This window comes from Paracoccidioides lutzii, assembly GCF_000150705.2.
Source record: "Paracoccidioides lutzii Pb01 unplaced genomic scaffold supercont2.19, whole genome shotgun sequence".
Classification (NCBI taxonomy): Eukaryota; Fungi; Ascomycota; class Eurotiomycetes; order Onygenales; family Ajellomycetaceae; genus Paracoccidioides; species Paracoccidioides lutzii.
The window spans coordinates 223,915-245,577 of NW_015440965.1; the positions used below are offsets into that span (position 1 = coordinate 223,915).

General features: G+C 46.1%; 7 protein-coding genes across 7 annotated transcripts; 5 read left to right on the plus strand and 2 right to left on the minus strand.

The window, feature by feature from the left end:
• Positions 1-1,097: 1,097 nt before the first annotated feature.
• Positions 1,098-1,645, plus strand: PAAG_06611 (hypothetical protein; the record flags this gene model as incomplete). The annotated part of the gene is made up of 4 exons (XM_015845940.1): positions 1,098-1,122; positions 1,218-1,289; positions 1,363-1,518; positions 1,599-1,645. 4 exons carry the CDS (start codon positions 1,098-1,100, stop codon positions 1,643-1,645), a joined length of 300 nt encoding a protein of 99 aa, XP_015700166.1.
• A 1,732-nt stretch (positions 1,646-3,377) lies between these two features.
• PAAG_12246 (hypothetical protein) lies at positions 3,378-7,571 on the minus strand (the record flags this gene model as incomplete). The annotated part of the gene is made up of 4 exons (XM_015847761.1): positions 3,378-3,671; positions 3,774-4,585; positions 5,481-6,546; positions 6,618-7,571. 4 exons carry the CDS (start codon positions 7,569-7,571, stop codon positions 3,378-3,380), a joined length of 3,126 nt encoding a protein of 1,041 aa, XP_015702611.1.
• Positions 7,572-12,211: 4,640 nt separating this feature from the next.
• PAAG_06615 (hypothetical protein) lies at positions 12,212-12,787 on the plus strand (the record flags this gene model as incomplete). The annotated part of the gene is made up of 1 exon (XM_002791399.2): positions 12,212-12,787. The coding sequence occupies one exon, from the start codon at positions 12,212-12,214 to the stop codon at positions 12,785-12,787; it is 576 nt and encodes a 191-aa protein (XP_002791445.1).
• Positions 12,788-14,757: 1,970 nt separating this feature from the next.
• PAAG_06616 (DHHC zinc finger membrane protein) lies at positions 14,758-16,590 on the plus strand (the record flags this gene model as incomplete). The annotated part of the gene is made up of 3 exons (XM_015845941.1): positions 14,758-15,268; positions 15,396-16,402; positions 16,546-16,590. 3 exons carry the CDS (start codon positions 14,758-14,760, stop codon positions 16,588-16,590), a joined length of 1,563 nt encoding a protein of 520 aa, XP_015700167.1.
• A 932-nt stretch (positions 16,591-17,522) lies between these two features.
• PAAG_06617 (hypothetical protein) lies at positions 17,523-18,448 on the minus strand (the record flags this gene model as incomplete). The annotated part of the gene is made up of 2 exons (XM_002791401.2): positions 17,523-18,289; positions 18,397-18,448. 2 exons carry the CDS (start codon positions 18,446-18,448, stop codon positions 17,523-17,525), a joined length of 819 nt encoding a protein of 272 aa, XP_002791447.1.
• A 433-nt stretch (positions 18,449-18,881) lies between these two features.
• Positions 18,882-19,411, plus strand: PAAG_12247 (hypothetical protein; the record flags this gene model as incomplete). Its single annotated transcript, XM_015847762.1, has 2 exons — positions 18,882-19,136; positions 19,199-19,411. 2 exons carry the CDS (start codon positions 18,882-18,884, stop codon positions 19,409-19,411), a joined length of 468 nt encoding a protein of 155 aa, XP_015702612.1.
• A 445-nt stretch (positions 19,412-19,856) lies between these two features.
• On the plus strand, positions 19,857-21,566 carry PAAG_12248 (hypothetical protein; the record flags this gene model as incomplete). The annotated part of the gene is made up of 2 exons (XM_015847763.1): positions 19,857-20,049; positions 20,149-21,566. The coding sequence occupies 2 exons, from the start codon at positions 19,857-19,859 to the stop codon at positions 21,564-21,566; spliced, it is 1,611 nt and encodes a 536-aa protein (XP_015702613.1).
• Positions 21,567-21,663: the final 97 nt, after the last annotated feature.

The window sequence follows — 21,663 nt, forward strand, 5'->3', positions numbered from 1 at the left end:
TGTCCCGGCAGTTTTCTGGTGTGATGGCACGATGAAGCCAGATAGGATGGATTCATCTGTTTCTTTCTTTCTTTCTTTCTTTCTTTCTTCATTCTTTCATTCTTTTTTTCTTTCTTTCATTCTTTGTTTTTACCTTTTCGTCGCTGTTACACGCGTTTCATTCCCAGGGTATTCTCATTTATCTCACGCCCACGACCTGACGGGACCTTCGATCTGATGCAAGTTCAGTCCGTTCCCGGTTACCGAGACCAATATTGATCCGTAGGTAGGAGCAAACATTACACGCGATCTTTGGGGTTGCTTACGCTTAACTTAAATTTTTAGATTCGGTTGACGTATTTCAGATCAGGGTCTACTCAGAGCGTGCTTGAGGAGGCCAGCTGGCTTCAAAGAGAAAGTTATCAGCGAGGGCATGGGCATCGAGCCTGCATTATTGGATGTCTTTGACTTTGGATACAGGAGCATTTGACATAACGTGGGCCCACAGCTTAACGTTGAAATGAATTGACTTGCAGCCAAACCATATTTTATTTCGTCAGGTTTAGTCGCATAAAGTATATGCTCAGCAACTTGTTTCATTCTCTTATTTTCTTTCTGGTCAAAGAGCTTACTCTGAGGCTTTTTCATTGGTGTGTTTTTGGGGAGGAGACGCTTTTCCCCAGTCGTTCTTTGGTCTCTGATCTGGTTTCGGGTTGTCGTTATTACAACCTCCGGCGATTTCCCACCAAGAGACCGTTTGGTGATCCTCCGCAAACGGTTGCGTATACAATGTTCAACTTACCACGTCCTCTATGCCTTAGCTAAACCTACTTTAAATCCTCGATGATGACATTATTCACTTCTATTCGTCCTTCAGTTCATTGCTGGTTGTTTCAGTCTCCACACTCTTTTTCCGTTTTGATAAAGAACAATATTAAGCGGAACAATGCTTACCAGGCCACTGAGGAACACCCCGCCTAATTTTCCCCAATGAGTTCTCCATCATTCCCTCTCCAGGTTTCTCCATGACTCGAGTTAGATAAAATCATCCGATAATGTTTCCTTTGGGAACAATTGGGCTCTGGAGGCCGTGTTGTTGTGTTAGATATTATACCACAATGCATAATACGATAACGAAACTACGTGTGAGTGACTGGAGGTTACCAACAATATCAGTGCCCCTTGGGAGTTCATACAGTTTTTTGAGTTTTTACCATCCTTTGAATGATAACCGAAAGTTACTGGGTATCGCCTCGCCGTTGTTGAAGAGGCCCCTGCCTTCACCGGCGCCAATAGCTGCAATATGCGGAGTATGAAGCATATAAGAATGAACCATTTCCCCTCATTTTCTCAATCTTCTTTTCTTTTGTTTTACTCTAATAGGTCATTTTACGAGATATTCTAAACGGAAAATCCGAACAATTCTTCCAATTGTCAAACTTTGCAAGAGACTTAATTTCTCAGATTATACCAAGCAACCTTCGAACACAATGTCTCCAGACACTGTCAACGTTTCGGCGCCCACCCCCCCAAACACCGGTAAGACCGCTGCTATGCCTAACTTCCTTTCTCTTGAACACATCAATATCCTCCTGTGAACCAGGCTAACCTTGTTATAGGTCCAATTTTCTACCGCAACAGCGGAGGCCAGTGTATCGTGATGTAGACTTTCTATATCACCACGCAAGGCATATGCCAAATGGGAATGTTTTGCAGACTGCTTCGACCTAGGATACGTTTTCACATGGAACGCCGCAAACTCTTTCTGCACACCATGGATATATGAAATTCGCCATTTCTCCTGATCCGCTTCTTTTACATGTTTTATCCGCTTTCCTGGACTTGACCAGGCTGGGGCATTGATAGGCCGGAGGAACAGAAATATGGAAACACATCATCAACAAACACCATTTGTTGTCTTCCTTGCAAATAGAATCCTTCTCTTCCCTCCTCCGTTCAGATGAAAAGCGCCGCGACCTTAATCCCTACATCACATACAACAAGGCAGACTGCTCACTTCGGGAAAAATATCACATCGATAACCAGGAAAGGAACACCACAGCATCAATGGCGAACGTCTACTCCGAAAAGTTTCCCTCAGACCATTTGGGAAGAACTTGACCTTCCTACGTATCCACCGGACACACGATACGCACGGACACATTGCTCTTCTCTGTGCTCTACAGGATTCCGCGCATCCACGCTCATTCTGTTGCTTCTCCCATACCAAATGTATCCGACCTTGGCACGAAGACTCTGTGGAACATTTCCCCAAGGCTTCACAACAATCTTTTTTATCTTAGGTTCATTCGCTATGTTTTAAAACCCTGATCGTCTCTCCCACCTTGCGCAATGTAATCAAACAAACCAATTTACTGTTGACTTTCCTACGTATTCTGGGAGTGTTTATTGTTACTTATATTGGATACATATCACCATGTCATCCTTGTCTTGTTCTTCCGCTCCGAATTCCTGTCAGTGTATCGGCCTCAGTTCACACAAGCCCCCAACATGCACTTCGACTTCAAAGCGCTTTGAGACCCAACATAAGGTATTCGAAGAAACAAACTAGGAGTGCATAAGAAACAGGGTAACCATCTTGGGTGTATGTATATATGCGTGTGTCGTTGGATATTTGGTTTGAAAATGGAATGTCTTTCTTTCCTTCCTGTCCAATCCAACAGCCCATGCATATAAACAGATCGCCCACAGATAATCTCTCTACTTTTTTTTTTTTTTTTTTTTTTGTGTGTGAAGTTTCTATTCCTTGACTTTCTCTTGGTGTTCCCATTTCCAGCTTGTGGAGTCGTTCCTTTACCCAGTATACCATATTACGACATTCGTTTGTCTCCTCCACCTTCACCTCTCGTGCGATGGATTCCGCAATGTCTAGTTTATTTTGTTTATTTTGAGTTCTTCGCACATAAGAGGACCGGCCGAATTGTACATACTACCACAGTGTGGACAGCTGGATAGACCAGTGTGCAGTGTGGATATGGAACTCCGCTTTATGTAAGGTGCTGTGCCGTGCATAAAATACCACAAGCTGCATATACATCCTATTTTTCCCACTGGTGGGCGTTTTCTTTCATTTTCAGTATTTCTTTTTTTTTTTTTCTCGCTTTATTAGTTAGCAAAGAGGAGATTATCCTTGCTTATCTATATGACATTTGGTGGGGGGACCAGTCTGCTTTTAATCTTGTCTTATTTCCTCATTTATCACTTGCGTGAATAATTTCGTAGGACATCGTGGACCATTTGAGGGTGAGTAGACCACAAACACCCGCAAGAAAAAGAGGGGGGTTGGTTCTTGGAAACAAGTAGCGCCATAAATTCCTCGCTATGTAAAAAACACAAAACCCAATTATAAAATAAATCAGCCTGTGGACAGAGTTCCTTTATGGCGAATAGGGTGGCAGTTTCTCGTCACCAATGCCTACCATTCCATCATCGGGACTATGAAGGGGAAATTCATGGTCTTCGTCAACCTCAACAAGACTTTCTGTTGAAGTCGAGTAGCCGACTGTTGAGGGCGGGGAGGGGGTACCTTCACATATGCTGATGTATGGTTGTTCTTTTGAGGCAGCGGCAAGTGGTTGTTGGCTTTGGTTTAGCTGTTCAAGGGATTCTGCTGGTCCTGGGATTGGAAAGGCATAATTGACCTGGATTGGTTCTTGTGGTTGGTTGGTAGACTGGATTTCGATGTAAACAGTTAGCTAACTTGTACATAACAGTTTTTGGGAAGTAGAAGATATGGAAAGGAACGCATGAGATGATTTCTCTCCTGCACTTACTGTAGAATCCTCGCGAAAAGGAATATTTTTACTGCTGTTGCTCTCCACAGAAAATTCTCCCTGCGCACCACGGACAGCAGCATCCCCAATCCCCACACCTATCATTTGCCCCGTTTCGCCCTGTTCTTTAAGTTTGCCAAACCTCTCTTGCTCTCTCTCCCTCTCCTTCTCTTCAATCTCAGCAAATCCCCTCGCCTTGATCACCACATCCTCCCCCTCCTTCATCTTTCCAACCAATTCCCCGCCTTCCCAAATCCCATTCCTCAACCATAACCCAGAAAACCTCCCCTTTGATATCATACAATCAGCAACATCGCAATCATCCAAACAAGCATCAGCAACGGTACTGCAGGAGATCTTCACTTTACGTAGTCGTGCTCGACTAATTGTACATGGTGACGGGCCGATTATGGAGTTGCGGATGTCACTTTTTTGGATTGCGGGTCCTTCAGTTTCTGTGATAGAATCTGGGATGTAGTCATCACCCAATGCGTATATGAATTGCGACGCCTTGACTTTGCATTGGATGACTCGCACGGTACCAGAAAGAGTTGAGTTGCGCAGGTGCGTGTCTGAGAGATACCCTGCGTTTGAGAGGGTGCAACTTTTCACGTTGCAGCAGTAAATGTGACTGCTGGAGATAGTGCTGTTGGAGAGATGGCTTTGCGAAATGGTGCAGCCGCCGCTGTCAGCGGAGCAGTCGCTTTCCTCATTATTGGAACCGTAGGTTTCCGTTACGCTACGCTTGTTGGATTTTACAGTTGAGTGTTTCAGGAATGAATGGTTGATTGTCGTCGAAGGATCGAGGTTCTCTAAGGTGCAGGCGTATATGTGAGAGTTTGAAATTATGGGGAATATGGAGGTATCAGCGGGGAGGAGCGTGGTAGAAAATGAGAGAGCTGCGTTTTTTGGTGGGGATTTTGCGGGACGGTTTAAATATCATGATTAGGAGGCTGTTGGCTCCAAGGTTAGAATGGGAATAATGGGTTGTTTGCTTAACGTGACAGGAATCGGCAATTCTGTCGCATATAGTTATTTCATATCTATGAAAATCAGGTGCTGGCTCTGTTGACTTTGGCATCAACCCCGCGTGTTCGGAGCTTGAGGAGAGCTGGGGTGTAGGTTGATGGTCAGGAAAGAGCCTCGTTTTGTAAGTGTCTTCAAATGGAGATTTTCGTCAGAAGAATCGTGTTATTTTCGCCATGAAACAACGAGCGAAAGTGCTCGTGTTTTGTCGCATCAGTCGTCGCGCTATGTTCCAAGGTTGGCTGCAGTGCAGGGATGGTCAGCCCTCCTCAGGATAGTTACGAAGATGCCAAGGATGTTGAGTCACCAAGAGACAGTGTCTTGACTTCGAGCAGCGCTGTCTTAAGCCCAGAAGTTGGAAAAGAAGTGCGAATATTTCCCGACCTTCAAAGCAGAAAAATTGATGTTGACACCAATGACATCTCAAGGCCAAACAAATATTGACTTCGCCCGACTGTTAAATAACACAAAGCAAGAACAAAAATATATATCTGGAAACTACAGCTATGGAAGAGAAGGCTCCAATTAGCCCAATTGGCACCATATTGATCCAAAGCCAGGACATGCATGCATTGAAAGATTCCTTGAAAAAATACGTCAGGGTTCAAAATCACCCCTCTAAACTTGGAAAATGGCGCTTCAGGTCAGCCCCAGTGGAAACCTCCAAATAACCTCAAGAACCCTTTTCTAACCCTCCATATTCCCCTAATACCCCTGCTAACCCTTCCTCAATTTCCCCAATAATATGCAAGACTAAGTCCGCCGCACCTTTCCCCACCTGCACCGCCTCATCGCCAACTTCCATCTCGACTCGTGCCGTGATCTCCGCGTCTGTCAAAATACTCTGCATAAATGCCTGAAGCGGCTCCAAAAACTTGGACCGGAAGTACGGGTAAAGTTTTTTCATTTGTAGATGTTCGAGTAGTGCTTGCGATTGGGTGAGGAAATACAACAGGTTCAGGATGGAAAGATGGAAGGGGAGGCTATGTTGAGTAAACGTCATCCAGATGTTGATAAGGTCTTCGGTTTTGGCTGTTCTGAGCGTAAGCCACCCGTCCGGAATGGGCTTGTAGATTTTTGGGAATAGGTTGGCAAAGGACTTGGGATCAGTAAATATGCATTCTCTCTTCTCTTTCTGATCCGGTGGGCTTGGTGCTGTTGCTGCAATAAGTTCCTCCTTCACCCATCCCATCGCTGTCTCTCGGGAGTATTCTAAATTGTCGTCGTCGAGAATTCTGCAGACTAGGTTGAATCGGGAGAGGGAGTCAGGGTTACTGTGAAATATCTGCGATGGGATCCGGGCCATACGACTGAAACTCCGGAAACTTGGTGCACGGATGCAAGCAGTGAGCTGGAGCATGAATTGGCCAAGTTCAGTTTGGTTATGGGGAGGTGCAACAGGTTCACAACTGGCGATAACAGCCAGGGAAAGGAGTGAATCAACGAGAGCTTCGGGCTCTGAGATAACCGTGGAATATGAAGATTCACCCTCTCCAAGAAAATTGGAAAATATGACAGCAAGATCAGGGAAGACGGGAATGGGCTCCACTGGCTGGCCCGAAGAGAGTAGTTTATCAGCTGCACACCGCGCTGCTAGCAGCAGAAGACAGCCATGTCTTTGAAGTGGAATATCTTCAGCTCGTTTAGGCGTTTCTTCAAAATCTAGAGGCGGTAGTTGCTGATCGTTGGGCTTGGAAATGATCTCAAGAAGTTCTTTTGTTTCAATGCCAAAGTCTCGTGATAATGCCTGAAAAAAGAAATTAGAAATAATCAATGCTCAAAAACCAGGATATCGGATATTTATTTAAGAAACCATACAATAATTTTCCCAACTGCCATATCCCGCTCTTTCAAACTCTCGAGCTTTCCGAAATCCTCAGTGAAACTTAATGACGCTGGAATCCGATTGTTTGCATCTAATTTCTCCTGTAATCGAAGCGCCCACCGCATTCCAGCAGGTGGCTCGTCGATACAGTGCAAGAGATATGTTTTCAGAAGCTCCACAAGACCAAACTGCATAAGCCTTTGGATCACGGCCCATTCCTCGGATGCTGCGGTCCCCAGATGCGATTCAGCCTCTGGGTCTGGCGCTGATTCCTTAGTCACTTGCGGAACGAGTGATTCACTCATATTCCGGGGTGGGAGACGTGGCCGTTTTTTTCCTGCTGTGTCTCTGAAAAATTCCAACACTGCTGCAGTCGTCTCCACAGTCGGGAAAGTAGTGTATGCTTCTAGTACAGCTTGGAGAGAGGTAGCGACAAAACGACTGGGATATTTCGTCTGGATGCGGGAGTGGAGAACTGCGAGCATGGAAACGAGGCAGTTGAATTGCAAGATGTGCAAGGGGACTTTGGGAGTAGCTGTAGTTTGATCATGTATAACTATATCGTCTTTCGCGTTTGCGTTTTCCTCCAGCCTGACTCCACCAACCGCTTCACTGAGCCCCTTTTCATAATCTCCTTCATTATCACCATCCTCATCCACGGGTTCTAGCTTCATCAACGAATTGGAAACCCGCAAAATAACCTCTCTGGGATTCCCAAGTCTGGCCACATCTTGAAGACATTCCTGCGAAGCAGGAACCATTGGAAGAAGCAGCTGGACTAAATCCCAGCCAATATTCGTCGTTAACTTCTCATCCTGGAGCAGATTGTGCAAGATTGGCAGGTGTTCGGGGGTCAATTGGTATTCTAGAATTGTGAGATATGTGAGATAATCTGTTTCGGGAGGGAGTGCCTTGACAAGAGGGTCATCGCGCTCGTCAATGGCCATGGTTGCAGCACTTCGGAGGGTGAGCAGTTGTCTCTATGCCTTATTGAATAATCTTTTATCATTTGAGATTTCAAGCCAGTTGTACGATTGACAGCTGCTAATCTGGCTCAGAGAAACAGAGAAGTACAGTACCAAAATCAGGAAGATGGGAAATAATAAGGGATAGTGGATGTACAATACAGCCCTCCTTCACATTCTCAATCATATGTACATCATCCTGATGGGTTTCGTTCCAACCATGGATGTCGTCGTCGCTGGTTGTTACAAGATGATCCCGAGTCTATGCGGGTGGGGGATGATGTAATAGTTATCCACGTGATGTGCATCATAACTTTTGGAAGGTTCCCGCAACCAATCAACATCCCTCCCATCTTTCCTTGGTCCTTTTGAATCTCAAATCAGACCATCGATGTAAGTTACGTACAGAGCACACAATCCCAAATATAAAAAAGGCCCCCCCAAGGGTAGCGTGGAAGATAGTATTGTAGAGCACTGGTGTGTCACTTCACAATGGCTCCGCTATTGTAGATATCATTATACCGCCTCAACGCCAGTCTCGTCAGATCTTCCAAACCAGCCCGGACAAATCTATCCGGATTAAAAAAAAGCCTTAAAAGCACTTCCTCGTTATCAGCATACACCCCTCTTCCCCCGAAACGTCTTCCTAGCCTAAAACACCCGCCTGAACAAAAGAGCAAGCGCCATTCTCCGTATCCTCCTGTCGAAAGTATGAGGTAATCGTCAAGGGATTTGCCGTTCCATCAGAAGGAAAATCTAACACCCCCCTTTGATATATATTATTCTGTCTTGACAAAATCCGGAGCAAGGGATGTTGCTTTCTCGGTACTAAATCGTCTCAAGTGGGTAACCTTGCAGTCAGCGCGTTGCTACACCGTTTCTTTCAAACTCTTTCACCCTTGATTCTGTATATGTCAATTCCATCCGCCCAACAACTTAAAATCCCTTGGGGATGGTGCGGTATTCCCGGACACTTGTTCACTGCCACCTTGGTTGCTATCGGGTTGTCATTTTATTGGCCGACAACCCCGGCGTCTAGGCACTTGAACCCTGTAGGGAGTTAGGGTAACTAACTATTTGTCCGGAACCACAATCTGGGGCTTTCAATTGCTGGAACTGGTACGTAGATTTGCCAAGATAGCGTGCTGGTTGTGGTCGGAGGGGAGGTTTTGTATGGTGAAGATCTTCAAGATTCTCAATTGTGCCTAAACTAGATTTAAGAGTTGACAAAGTAGCGATTGATCATAGAGATAAAGGAGCGGGAGCGGCCCTATAACTATAACTACAATAAAGGCAGCTATGACAATCAAAAATCGAACGTAGGATAGCCATTAAGTTTATATATATATATATATATATATATATAAAAGGGAATGAGCACCTTCACCTTGCAAACGACTAAAGAGACCCATCGAATACGACGTTTTCAAGCTAGATATCAAACCGTTAAATAGTTGGTTAACTAGCTTCCTCGGTTCCTCAATCGCATGTATTTGGGCCATTCGATGCTCTTCATTAAGACTTTTCCTTCCGCAACCGCAGTCCAAGACAGTCCATCTGTTTGGTTATCCTCTCACGCTCCTCTCTGAGCAAGGAACCCCATATCGTATACACGCCCTTTGACGCCATTATCCCGTTCTTGGAGTGACGTTAGTTAGTTAGCTTCAAGAAGTTTCTTGATATTTTTAGTTAGAGAGAAGCCGCCAGTTGTGGGGTCCGGATCATCGCTCTGGATGGTCTTCCAAGGTCGGCTTGATCAGTAGTTCTCGTTCTCACATGGGCTCTAGGCCTCTGGTAGTAGTAAGTGATTCGTTACTGGAGATAAAGGATGATCGAGAGGAGGAAACGCGGGGTTCATTGCGCATATGATCCGGTAGTTACATAAGTTCACTGTTATGGATGCCGTGTCGTCCCGTCTGTCGGTGTATCTGTTTCTGTCCATAACCCCATGTGAACTTGAATCTGCAAAACATATGCATCCGGATCCCTTGTTGGAAAAATGGAAAATCGCCTACGATACTCTGTGTAACAACAATATGTATGAATTGTAAGACCATGGAAGAACCCATCGGAAAAACCAAGCTTTCTTCCAGCGTCGTTCTCTGCGATGTTTGATGAAGTGTGCACCTCCGGCGAGTGCTTGTGAGATTAATTAATAAAGTCGGAATCTCAATCCAAACACAATCGCCAAACCGTTTTTCATCGGTTTACTGAGCTTGAACGATTGTTTCATGTCATTGCCATGGGTCAGCAGGTGTCACCAAAATTTGAGTGGGATCGCGCTGCCTCCATGGTTTTCCTGTGGAGAATGGCAACACTCGCTGTGGTGACCAGGCAGTGCATTTTTTTTTTATGGACCCCAGAGTTGCTGGTCGGCAGATAATGACAACAAAAGGGGGGAAGAAGCAAAAGTCACATCTGTCAAACTCTTTTTCCCTGGTCTAGTTCGATCATGGCCTATTCTTGATTTTTCTTCGTTTTTATATATTTTTTGTTCTTGAGGTGATGCCCATCTTCAACATCATTATCATCAACATTCAAAAGCCGCTTCTCGGAATAAATAGAAACGGTTCAATAATAAACATCCATCTAACTTTTCTGTTTTTCGGCTCCAGCTCCAGCTCCAGCTCCACAAAAACCCAGCAGCTCCAACATATGCTCAACTCCCCAATCCACTAACTGCTAATAAAATAATCTGAAATATCTACAAAATTCATCCTCCCCTCAATCCACTCGTGCCAGGCTTTGGCTCTGCGTATGGCAGCTCTGCAGATGGCAGCTCTGCAGAACCAGAGTATTATCCAATGAATCAACTCCTGCGTCCCTGCTCTCCTCTCAAATATCAAATTTGGGACTTTTCAGACAGTTCGATTTCTCCACCCGGGAGTTCAGGGAGGAGGTCAGGATGGCAGCTTATTTTTCTCGAATATTCTTCAAGGATTACAGGCGCTATGGAAGGGGAATTGGTGCTGCTGCCACCAACTACCTGCCCAGCATCTGTCATATAGACTGTATGCAGCTCAGCAGTGACAGGGGGGGTGACCGTGAAGTATCTCAAGTTTGTTGACAATAGTATAGCTAGGGGAACAGATTAGCTCTGAGTGATAAGCAGACAAGATGATATTGAGTCCCTGTTGACTGAGTTTTGAAGTTGATGATCATATATTCAAATACTTTTACATTCCATATTAACATAGTCGGCCAGCTTTCTATTATTCACTGTGACAGTATAGACCTGTTATTTAATTCAGAGATTTCAATAAAATACTAGTTTTGCTGATGTTTTCTAAAGAAATATCTGTTGCTATCGAACTGCTGAAGCTCAGCTGTTTTTTATACTCAACCTCCTCATATTCACTGTCATGAAGAAAGAATTAACTCTTGATTTACTTTGTCATTTCCTCATCATTCAGCACGCACTGCTGACAGTAATAAACGACATCATGAGAATAAAAGGTCTGTAGATGTAATTTTTATTTTTTACTTTTTTTTTTTTTATTTTTTACTTTTTTTTTCCCAACACGAATTAGGATAGAATTGAATGTTTGTTGCTGTTTTGATGATAATTCTTCTTTATCAATTCACAATCCCCGCTGTGGAGAGTTTTGCAGGTTTTGAGACGTTTGAAGGGGTTGGGCACATACTGACTATATTGAAACGCTTAGTTATTTTCGGGTTTACGTTTCAGCTAATTATGTTTGATTTTTTTTTTTTTTTTTTTTTTTTTAGAATAGTTAATTTTTGAGGAGAGAGCGTATTTAGCCGGGTAGTGGAGTGTATTATTTATCAATCCCCTTTTCACTGGTGCGACCAGCAGGACTTTGCGGGTCCTCCTCGGGTCCCTTCGAACCCCACTCCTCCCCCGGCATATGTTGTGCTTCTTCCTGGTTGCAAGCAGCGGGGACTTACCCGGTAATTTAGGGCTTGAGGCTCAGCTGGCAAGATGTGATCGCCCGACTACCAGAACCCGCTTTTCCTTGATACCAGTTTCCCAGGAGTAAACCATCTTTGGTCTCGCCAGCGATTGGCTGGAAGCCGGGGGTATATGAATATCATAAATTCGGGAAAAAAGAAGGGATGGAACCTTGATTTATAACAATTAGATATTCAAGGAAACCACTTCCATCCGCCCTTCGTTGCATGTCCTTCATGTTCTTCTTGGATCAACTACTGAAGCTTGAGCATCGGGGAGATTTTTGCCTGACGAAATAGAACATACCATTGTTAATATTGCTAGAATAGGGGTTCGATTTCATTACCTTAAGAGACCCCAATTATAATAGAAGTGTTGTCGGAAATTGCCATCCCAGTTTCCATACTTTGGCCCTTGTCATTTATTTATTTGGTTCTTCCCCACGTTCTCTTCTACTACTTTACGACCCCAGCAAAAGATTCCTCTCGAGTCTGCAGCCAGTCGGTGAGCGTGGGTGGCTGCAACTCCCATACCCGTACCATTGCCTGCTTTTCACAGCGGCAACAGCCACCTGTGCGGATTAGTTATACCAGCAAACCAAACTGCTGGAACAGCGCAAACTCCCTTTCTCACGCTCCTGCTGCCGGATATCTCAATATCTCCTTCCCATATCCCCAACATCCGAATGCCCCTCTATACTCAATCCACGATGGCGACCAAAACGCAACGCTTCTCTTTTCCCTTTGCGTCGGCTTTAGCCTCCATCACCTCGACGTGGACGTCAACATCAACACTTCATTCCCCTCCTATTCCAGTTCAACCCAAGCCCTATGATCCCTCCCAATACAACCATCTGATCAAACACTATCCAATGACAACAACCAGGACCTACCCGTACGCACCCCCCATAAACGACCCAGCCTCCCGGCGCCGCCAACCCAACATCCTCAAACGCCTCTCCAACCGTCTCCAGCTCGCCTACTACCGCTATGAAGTCACCTATGGCATCTACGTCATGACGCCCGAGGAGAAATTCGTCGCCAATTCCTTCCTGCTCGTGTTTCTCTCACTGCTGGTATGGGCGTTGTTTCTGTATTTCCCGCCATTGCTGTTTCAGAAACTTAGCAGGCTTGTTTGGATTCTTACGGGGACGGATGGGGTGAAGGAGTCGATTACTGTGTCGTTGACTTTGGCAAATGTGACGGGGGCTTCAACTGGGATTTGTGCTGGTGCCGGAATTGCGGAAGCGGCGATATCGCCAACGCCTTCGCTGCCACAGATTTGACAGGTTATATCAGCTCCGATGAATGTTGGTGAAGAGGGGTCGGATTAGGAAGCAAGACTTGGTTTTTGGGGGGGCTTTTTGTATTATCCTTTCGCTTCCGGTATGTATGCCCACCATTGGAAATGTTGATAAGTGACCAGGTAAAATGAATTCCTGTCATTTTATCAGGCCTAGGCAGGTATTGCTGACAAAGAATCATCCATGTAGTAGCAGAACTTCTTTTGGTTTATCTTCTACTCTGCCTCTATGCGCCTTTGTCATCTGGCAAAACAAAAGGAAAGGCATTGTTCCTTTTTCCTTTTCTTTTCTTTTTCTTTTTCTTTTTCTTTTTTTTTTCTTTTTCTTTTTTTTTTTTTGTGTGTGTGTTGGGGAGAGTGGTTGGGGGGGGGGAGGAGAGCGGGGAGAGAACGGTACACGGTCAGGTACATATACCCATTGGAAAGCGGAGGAGATGGTCACTCATGGTTGCAAAGACAAACAAACAACTATGACGCATTCCCTGCCGGATCTCAGGTTTGTGATCGTCGTTCCCCGGATCACATCCACTTTCCGAAACATGTATCGAGAATCCCCTTGGGTGCTCTGGTGCGATGCACTATTTCGCTCCTCCTGCAACTCCTTTACTTAGGAGTAATGGTAGCGGCATAATGATGATTATTGGTATGGAAATATCCTTGAGATTTAGGCCTTGACGAACCATCCCGTGTTTTCAGGGAGACATGTGCACTCATCGGAATTGGAGGACCGGGCGAGGGAACGGATTATCACGCGGGATCTCCAAGTTTTGCATCAATTAATGATGGATCCTGGTTGATGCACCATCAACCACAGCCCCTATGGACGATTTTGATTTTTCTCATCTCTTGCCCTTCACTTCTGAATTTGGAATGGACTTGGTTAGATAGGATCACCACATAGGAAGTTATCTTGAGTTTCACGATCATATCCCAGGTGTTAGTTTAGCGCCTGGCAGGTCGCCTTTTTGGATGGAATGGCATTGAAACGAGGAAAAGGGATTGAAATTGTTTCATAAACAGAAAGAAAGATGGTTGCCTTAGATTGAGGATCGATGGCTACAATGGGATATCAATAGGACAGATATACAATTTCTGTGAGGTGTCGATTTTGCTCAGTGGGAAAAATATTGATGTTGACGTTAGCATTGACGCTGGTTGCAACATTAACGACTAGTTCCAACTATCCATGCTTCTCCAGCCACAACAACACGTAACTCAATTGCACTCAAATAGTTCTATCTGAGGGCATGCATCACCGGCGATCAAAGACGAACAACAACATTTTGATAAACCAGTGGATCTAAATATTCCAACGCCCAGCAGTGTATATAACCAGTTGGCTTTACCCGCATATCCCCGTGTAGGAGCATCAAGGTCAACCGTTCCCCCGAACTGGGGTGCTTCCCGCTGTCTTTCTGCCCCTCTGCACACCGCCTCAGCCGGGCTGTTCCCACGCTAAGCTGCTCTGGGGAATGCCAACCTGCGGTGTTCATGTGACACCCAACCGCCCGCTTCAGCCTCCAGCCCCAGCCCCTTGTTCCTGATCTCAACCCCCGGAACACTCCAAACCTTCGCTTGTTCCCACTGCAGGCTGAGAGCTAGGCTGAGAGCTGGTCTGTAGACACGGTCAACCACGTTCGTTTTACTTCCTGCGACGCAGTAGAGACACCAAAGCCGTCGAACACCTTGGTGCAACAGAGAAGGCGCCTTCGTGCTTGTTTTGAACAACGGCTATTCACAACCTTCCTTTACCTTTGCCCCGTCCTGCGCATCATCCCATCCATCATCTCCGTTTTCCGCGTATTTTTTTTTATTTTTTTTTTTTTATTTTTTATTTATTTATTTTTATTTTTTTTATTTTTATTTTGCCTTTAGCGCATCAAAAGCCGACTCTCCATTCCTCCATCCCTTCGTCCTATTTCTCCCAGAAAGGCTCCAGAAAGGTTCTAGAAGATGGCGGCTAACGAATTTTACAATCCCTACGGCTCTCAACAACCGTTATATCCACACTCCAACACCGATACCTTTCCCCCAGCACACTCTCCTTCGCCATACGGAGTCTATGGAAAACCATTTGACCGGGATCCTAGTCAGTATTCTCACGGTTCGAATCTTGACTATCCTACTTATCCCACCGTCCACAGCCATGGCGTCGTGACAGGAGGTGGTGCTGCTGCCGATGTCATGATGGGAAGGCAGCATAGGACTGATCAATATGCAGACGATATCCCTCTGAAGAACAATGTCCAGACCGCCACTGGTGGACAGCCACAGTGGATGCATGCAGATACGCATTACCGCCCGGACCGTGAGAGCCAGCGCGTGCCGTTGAACCCGAACCCGATGGGGGATCATCCTAGAGGCTGGAAGGGGAGGCGCTGGTTTAAGAAGAAAATACCGTGGGTTACGTATTTTCTGACAGCTGTGCAGATTGCGGTTTTTATTGGGGAGCTTGTGCGAAGTGGTATGTCCTTAAAGAAATCCCTATTCGATCGATTGATTAACCGTATGATATGGTTTTTGTGAAAGAAAAATACCTTGTTACTGACGGTTCATGTGTTGTCTCTCTGCTCTTCCAGCCAAATTGACAGGTTCCCCCATCATGACTAGACCAGCGTTTAACCCTATGATCGGTCCGTCACCCTATATCCAGATTAACATGGGTGCCCGATTCGTTCCCTGCATGCGGAACGAGGAAGGTGTCCAAAACAACAAGAATGTCACAGGCGATCTCGTCCCCTTCCCTTGCCCCCATACCACCTCCTCAGACCCCATCGCTCCCGAAAACCAATGTCCCCTCTCCGAACTCTGCGGGTTCAGGAAACGCCACAAAGTTCCCGATCCAAAACCCAACGGGAGCATCAAGCAGAAACCAGAACCCAACCAGTGGTTCCGCTTCATCGTACCCATGTTCCTCCATGCGGGCCTGGTCCACATTGGCTTCAACATGATGGCCCAGTTAACCATTGGTGCGGACATGGAACGAACAATCGGCTGGTGGAGATATGCCATCGTCTATTTCGCCTCGGGGATCTTTGGCTTTATTCTCGGTGCCAACTTTGCTTCATCCGGCATCGCATCTACAGGCGCCTCGGGATGTCTTTCCGGCATCCTGGCCCTCGCCTGTTTAGACCTCTTTTATACGTGGGGTAGCAGACCAAAACCCGTCACCGAACTCATCATCATGCTAATCACGATTGCGATATCGTTTGTCCTCGGGTTGCTTCCTGGTTTGGATAACTTTTCGCATATCGGAGGGTTTCTCGTTGGACTTGTGCTGGGCATTTCCCTTCTTCGTTCACCTGATCGACTACGGCGCATCGGGGCTGCTGGGGACCCGTACGAACCTGTGGTTGCCAGTGGGGCGCTTATCGAGGACGGAGTTGAATCAAAGAAGAAGAAGAAGAAGAAGAAGAAGAATAAGTTCATGGCTACGAAGCCTGTGAAGTTTTTTACGGGGCGTAAGCCCCTCTGGTGGGTGTGGTGGCTTGTGCGTGCGGGGACACTTGTGGGAATTGTTATTGCGTTTATTTTGCTGTTGAATAATTTTTACAAATATCGGTCGAAGTGTGGGTGGTGCAAGTATTTGTCGTGTTTGGTGAGTTCTTTCTCCCCCCCCCTTTGTGTTTTTATTTTTGTTTTTATTTTTACCCCGATATGCCGTTTCTTCGGAGGCTGGTTGCCGCTTCGCTAATATCCTTCCATTATATGGCTAACCTGACCTTTGGCGTTTTTATTTAGCCTATCCAAGGCAAGAATTGGTGTGATGTTGGAAAGATTGTTTAAATCCTCTGAATGGGATCTCCACCGTGTTTTGCTTCCAATAAAGTTACCGATGACTTTTTTGCCTTGCATAGCCCTCCGTTTTTCGACTTTGTGATACCCGAACATGACATTCCGATACTAGATATCAGTCATAATTCCTCGGACTTAATACCAACTTCCATACTCTAATAGATTGGACTTCTCGTCAATTTCATGCTTGATGATTCGCGTTGCCAAACTGTTGCACATTCCTGTTAATCTCACCCCGCTCTTCATTGTTCGTTACGTACTTATTTAATATTTTTTTCGCCCTGTTTTACTACTATCTTAAGATTTGGGGCATGCATTTCGCCAGTTGCATATATCATCGGCGTTATCTTTTTCTGTTCCTTTTCTCTCCTGTGTTGTTTCGCTTTCTACGTCCCTTCTTTTTACAGCACCCGGGTACCCTTTACGGAATATGCCCCCGTTACTATTCTGGTGTCTTTCCTTTTCTCATGCGGCGAGTACCCAAGGTACGGACGTGATATTATAAATAAAAGCCATGTGGCACATACATACGTTTCTCTTGTATAATCTTTTTGGTTACTGTTTTCTCCCTGGCCTCCGGGAGAGCGAGGCGTAGATATATACATAACCATATGTATGAGCAGGCACACTCTTTGATTGCGCATTGTATACAAAATTAATACACTACGTTCTCCCATTTGGTGTCCTACGCTTTTCAATATCTAGTTGGGGGACTAATTGATTCCAAGTACCTTCCTCCTTGTACCACTTTGGATAGGTATTTGTCCTGGCGTCCGGGGTTATATTATATCCCGAACGAAGGTTCCCTAAATAATACGTTCCAAAGGGCGTCCTTCCACAGGCAATTATTATTAATGCCCCTTGGGGGCGGGAAGGGGGCCTTGACGCAACGCAAAATCAGGGATGCAAATTGCGTCTCAACCCTACTTGTCAAAGACATATTCTTTCTCTTCCCCCTGCCCATTGATCCACGGCAAACAAGCATCCCAAAACCTCCTAATCTCCCCATCCCCAATGCTCACTGCACGCTCCCAATCCTTCCGATCGCCCCTTTCGTACCATGCCAAAAACGCCGCAAACAAAAGATCCGCAAAGCCGGCTTGCTCTCCCTCAAAAAATGGCCCCTTCTTCTTGCCCCCGCTAACACCAGGTGGGCCCCTTAACATATCTGCCAACAATTTCAACTCAACCTCCACGTCCGCCCATGACTTTTCCACGCCCTCAGTGTCCGACAGCATCTCCTCCATAGACCTCCCAAACCACTCAGCCCTTGTCCGCCGAAAGTACTCCGCGCCCCGCTCATCTAGAATCTGCGGGATTTTAGGCAGGATGATCATTCGCGTTGGGGGGAGCATGGCGTTCAACACCCTCGCCACCGCTAGCGCGAGCGCATAGCTGCCTGCCGATGGGAATAGGGTGGGATGCTGTGGGGACTGGAATGTCTTCTCCAAATGCAAGGCAATGGGCCAGCTATCGTTAAGCACGCCGTGGGAGGTGCCGATGCTGGATGGATGGGCGATTGCGGGTAATGTGTATGGAACTCTGCTCCCCTGGAGAGGAGGGACGGAGGCGGACCTTAACAGGGGGGCTATGTCTGGGTAGGAGATGAAGGACTGGGTGTAGGGGATCTTTTTGAAGTTGAGGACGAGGCGGGTTCGAAGGGTGTTGGGGGACCAGGATTTGGAGGGGACTGTGTTTGATTGGGTTAGCTGTGGGGGGGGAGGGGTTGGGGGTTTCATAATGGGGAATAGTTAGATTTGCGCTGTGTGATGTATGCGCATGTACGTATATACATACTTGGGAGGTTGGAGTTGATATCGAAGAAATGGACAGGGGTCTCGTTTGCCATTGTGTGTGCTGCTTGCTGCTTGGGTATGAAGAGGCTGAGGGGTGAGGATTATATCCGGATTACAGAAGTAAAACTTCCCCACTTAACTATTCGTTTCCTTGGAAACGCTTAAAAAGCTTTGGCAATATCAATTCCTAAGCCCAAGTACAACAATCCCAAAAAGGTAGAAAAGCTAATCTTGTAGTTTTAAATACCGTGATCCCAAGTATATGGTTTGTTGAGTGTGTTCATACAGTCGATGGCGAGACAGGTACTATACAACACGTTGAGAACTGCAGGGCATACGATGAATTAATTCACCTCGATTACAATTGCTCTCCTGCCTGCAAACACATCACGTCCCTCAGCTACACCCCATTCGGGTCGGTCTCCTTTTCCGTCTATTTATGTAGTGAGCAAGTCAGCGAACCTGCCACTCCTTGCACTCCCATCAATGCTTGCCTTGTTCTCAAGAAAATTCGGCCAGCAGAATGTCCAGGACAGCAAAACCACCCCCTTAGAAAACGGAGCATGTCGCTATGACGGTCCGATTCGCGGGCAGTTGATATATGAGTATCTTTGCAACTGCGTTATCAAGAGCCATCACACAGATGGAAGCGCTGTTGCCATCAAATTCTCAAAACAGCGGGCTTCTTTTCAGCAGCGGGAGGTTGAGATGATGGACTACGTGCATTCCCAGAATACCGCTGTCTCCCCAACGATCGCGTTGCAATGATCGCCGATTTTGTCCTGGTTGACTTATTGGACAAGATCTGGGTCGCCGTTGACCCAGGAACAGCAAATCTCGATCAAGGAGCAAAAACTTTCGACACAAGTGAAGCTGTTCGGGTCAAGCACGCATCTGTATATTTGGACGTGTCAACCGCCAACAAACCCGCAATTCATACGAAGGAATGGAAAACAAACTTATGGGATCGCTCGATTCAAGAAGCTAAGATTGACGACGGTGTCCCTCGCGTGTAAAGAAATAGAGTGATGAAGCTTTCAGATCGTGGACCGTGAACGCGGTGGCTTTACCCGGAGCATGTTTGATGGTGATAGTTAGGGGTCAACTAACTAACTAACTAGTTAACTAGTTATGATTATGTAATTGTAGGAGCCGAGTTCCAAGTTTTACGTCGGACGTCGACTTCGAGGGTCGTTGATAACAATAACAATAAACAACGACGACAAGACATAATACACCATCATTTACGATAGCCGTCTTCTTTCTTTTCTTTGATCCTTTACACTGAGTCTCAGCGTTTCGGCAAGCCTGAGCACTTTAGTCCCTGCCCACGATCCGAATAAACAGAGCCCTTTTCCCCCACGGCCTACATCTTCGTTCGCCGTAACAATGACCGCCATCAGATTCTCTTCATGAGATACATATATTCTACCCATTCCATTAAACCGGAGATTTAACACGATGGACGCATTTTCTTCCGTGGCCACAACAACGCCATCGAGGCGGAAGTGCCGGGATCCTTCTCGACGATGCGAACACCTATGTTGTAACGTGCTGTTATATTTTCCGTTGGCGTTTGTGTATGGGCTCACGACATGGTCTGTATTTGTCGAGGCACGCATAGGAATGCAGTCGTCAAAAAGTAGGTGGTTTGGTATGTTGCCCTTTTTTTTTTTCTTCCCCCCCCCCCTCGAGGGACTACGACTGGCTCGTGCGAGCTATATCCAAAACGGATTTACTGACCGGGAACTAGGTCCTGCAACATCGGTTCTAGGAATAATTCTTTACCTTCTTTCAAATACATGCTATACTGTTGCTGTCTTCACGGACCCGGGTTCTCCTTCAACAGGACCTTTGAAGAATAATTATGCAAACCGACATGAATATAGCTCCCTCCCCTCCATAGAAGCACCGGATTTCGTGTCCCTGACGGTAAACTCAACTGGTGGTAGAAGGTTCTGTAAAAAGTGTCAGAATGTCAAACCGGATCGGACTCACCACTGCTCGTCATGCAAGCGGTGTGTCCTCAAGATGGATCACCATTGCCCTTGGCTAGCTACCTGCGTAGGATTTCGTAACTACAAAGCATTCCTGCTATTCTTGATATATACATGTTTGTTTTCCTGGTTATGCTTTGCAGTTTCTGCAACCTGGGTTTGGACAGAGATTCTGGACCAGACTCAATACATCGAATCATTCGTTCCGGTCTCCAATATTCTACTGGCTCTCATTTCTGGGATAATTGGCCTTGTCTTGTCGGCGTTCACGATCTGGCATATTACCCTTGCGGCAAGAGGGTTGACTACGATAGAATGTCTAGAAAAGACTAGATACCTCGCTCCTATCCGCAGATCATTTGATCGTTACCGGCAAGAAGGGGTTAGCCCTGCTCCTGGACAGATGGATCACAGCCATGGCCATCGATTCCCTGTTGCGCGTTCCAATGCCACCCCTGGTGTCATACGAGCTGAAGAGGGCGAAGAACGGAGTTCGCCAATCGTTCCCAGTCGACGATCCGATGACCCGGAGCAGGGACAAACATACGGAAATCACAATCAACCACTATCACCCGCACAACGATCACTTCATCATTCCTACGAAGAACTTGAGAACGCTCGTGAAAGAGCGCGATATGACGAATATCTCGACGAGCAAGATGAAGAAAATCTCCCACATGCATTCGACTTAGGTTGGCGCCGTAACCTGAGACATCTCTTCGGCGAAAACCCTCTCCTCTGGGCGCTACCCTTATGTAACACCACCGGTGATGGCTGGCATTGGGAAACAAACTCCAACTGGCTTGAGATAAAGCAAAGAATAGAGAGTAGAAGAATTCAACGGTTAAACCATTATCAGTCACAACATCAGCGTCCGGCCACTGTCCCACCACCTTCACAATATGAAAACTGGCCATCTTCTACCCATACAACATCTACACACCATAGCAATGTCTCACGACGACTTGGTAATGGCGACCCATTTTCCAATGGAGCAACTAATACGCAACGGCCGGGAACTGGCCTTTCGATGAAGACTCTGCATTCCATCTCTCCCCATCCTCGCTCAGGGGAGGTTGTGTCAGAGAATGAAAGCACGCCTGATAAACAGCAGGGTGGCTGTAGTGTGCCTGGGCGTTCTACGAGCGAGGATGAATGGCGGCATTGGGATTGATTCCCGTTTGATATTTTTTTTTTATTCATGGACGGCATTTGTTTTCTTAAAGGTACTCCTTAATGAACGATAACTACGTGTGGATACGGCGTTTTCC